Source organism: Rhincodon typus, chromosome 44 (genome assembly GCF_021869965.1).
Source record: "Rhincodon typus isolate 14 chromosome 44, sRhiTyp1.1, whole genome shotgun sequence".
Taxonomy (NCBI): Eukaryota; Metazoa; Chordata; class Chondrichthyes; order Orectolobiformes; family Rhincodontidae; genus Rhincodon; species Rhincodon typus.
In genome coordinates, this window is record NC_063375.1 from 108096 (window position 1) to 109175 (window position 1080).

A 1080-nucleotide genomic window follows, 5' to 3' on the forward strand; every position below is an offset into this window, starting at 1 on the left:
ATTGTACAATGTTCAGCACCATTCACTACTCCTCAGATACTGAAGCATGTTCAAATGCAGCAAGACCTGGACAGTATCCAGGCTTGGGCCGACAAATACCAAGCGCCAGTCACACCCCGCAGGGGCCAGGCAGTGACCAACTCCTACACGAGAGAATCTAACCATCGTCCCCTTGATAGTCCTTGAGAATCCCCCCACTATCAACATCCTTGTTCATCAAACTGAACTGGATCCAACCATATCAATCCTGTGGCTACAGCAGCAGGTCAGAGGCTGGGAATCCTGCAGCAAGTATGACTTTCCCCCTCCCAGCCTATCCCACCATCAACTAGACACAATTCAGGGGTGTAACGGAATAGATAACACAGTGTGGAGCTGGAGGAACACGGCAGGACAGGCAGCATCAGAGGAGCAGGAAAGTTGACATTTCAGGTCAGGACCCTAACCCCCGGGAGTGTGATGGAATATTCCCCTCTTGCCTGGATGGGGGCAGCTCCAACAATACTCAAGAAGCTCGACACCATCCAGGACAAAGCAGTCAGGCGCTCGAACGACATGCTAAACCCCACCTTCAACACTCTCTCTCTCCACCACCGACACAAAGTGGCAGCAGCGTATACTGTCCAGCATGGTACTAGATGACAATGGAGTGTAGTTATACCTGGGACGTGCAAGTCTGCAAACTTGATGTTGATGATGTAGTTCCCGGGCTCAGTGGGACAGTATGTTACTCTGCATTTACCGTTGTCCATCTCCTCAGTGCTGATGTCCACTTTACTGGGCCCTTCGATGGAGAGTCCCAGACCACCATAACCTAGGAGGCAAAGAAACTGATACAGCACTTGCTACCAGTCCCAATACAGTCACTGCCACAGCCACGTCACCGCACCCCCCAACACTGCCACAGCCTCGTCACCGCACCCCCCAACACTGCCACAGCCTCGTCACTGCAGCTCCCCAACACAGCCTCATCACCGCACCTCCCCAACACAGCCTCTTCACCGCACCCCCCAACACTGCCACAGCCTCGTCACCGCACCCCCCCAACATAGCCACAGCCTCGTCACCGCACCCCCCAAC

The 1080-nt window shown here is 54.2% G+C and overlaps 1 protein-coding gene across 1 annotated transcript in view; it reads right to left on the reverse strand.

Moving 5' to 3' along the window:
* Positions 1-1080, reverse strand: part of LOC109926218 (filamin-A-like) — a 40192-nt gene that overhangs the window by 11136 nt on the left and 27976 nt on the right. Inside the window, exon 29 of the mRNA XM_048619923.1 lies at positions 662-814. Coding sequence (XP_048475880.1) covers positions 662-814 — 153 coding nt within the window. The remainder of the gene's footprint in view (positions 1-661; positions 815-1080) is intronic.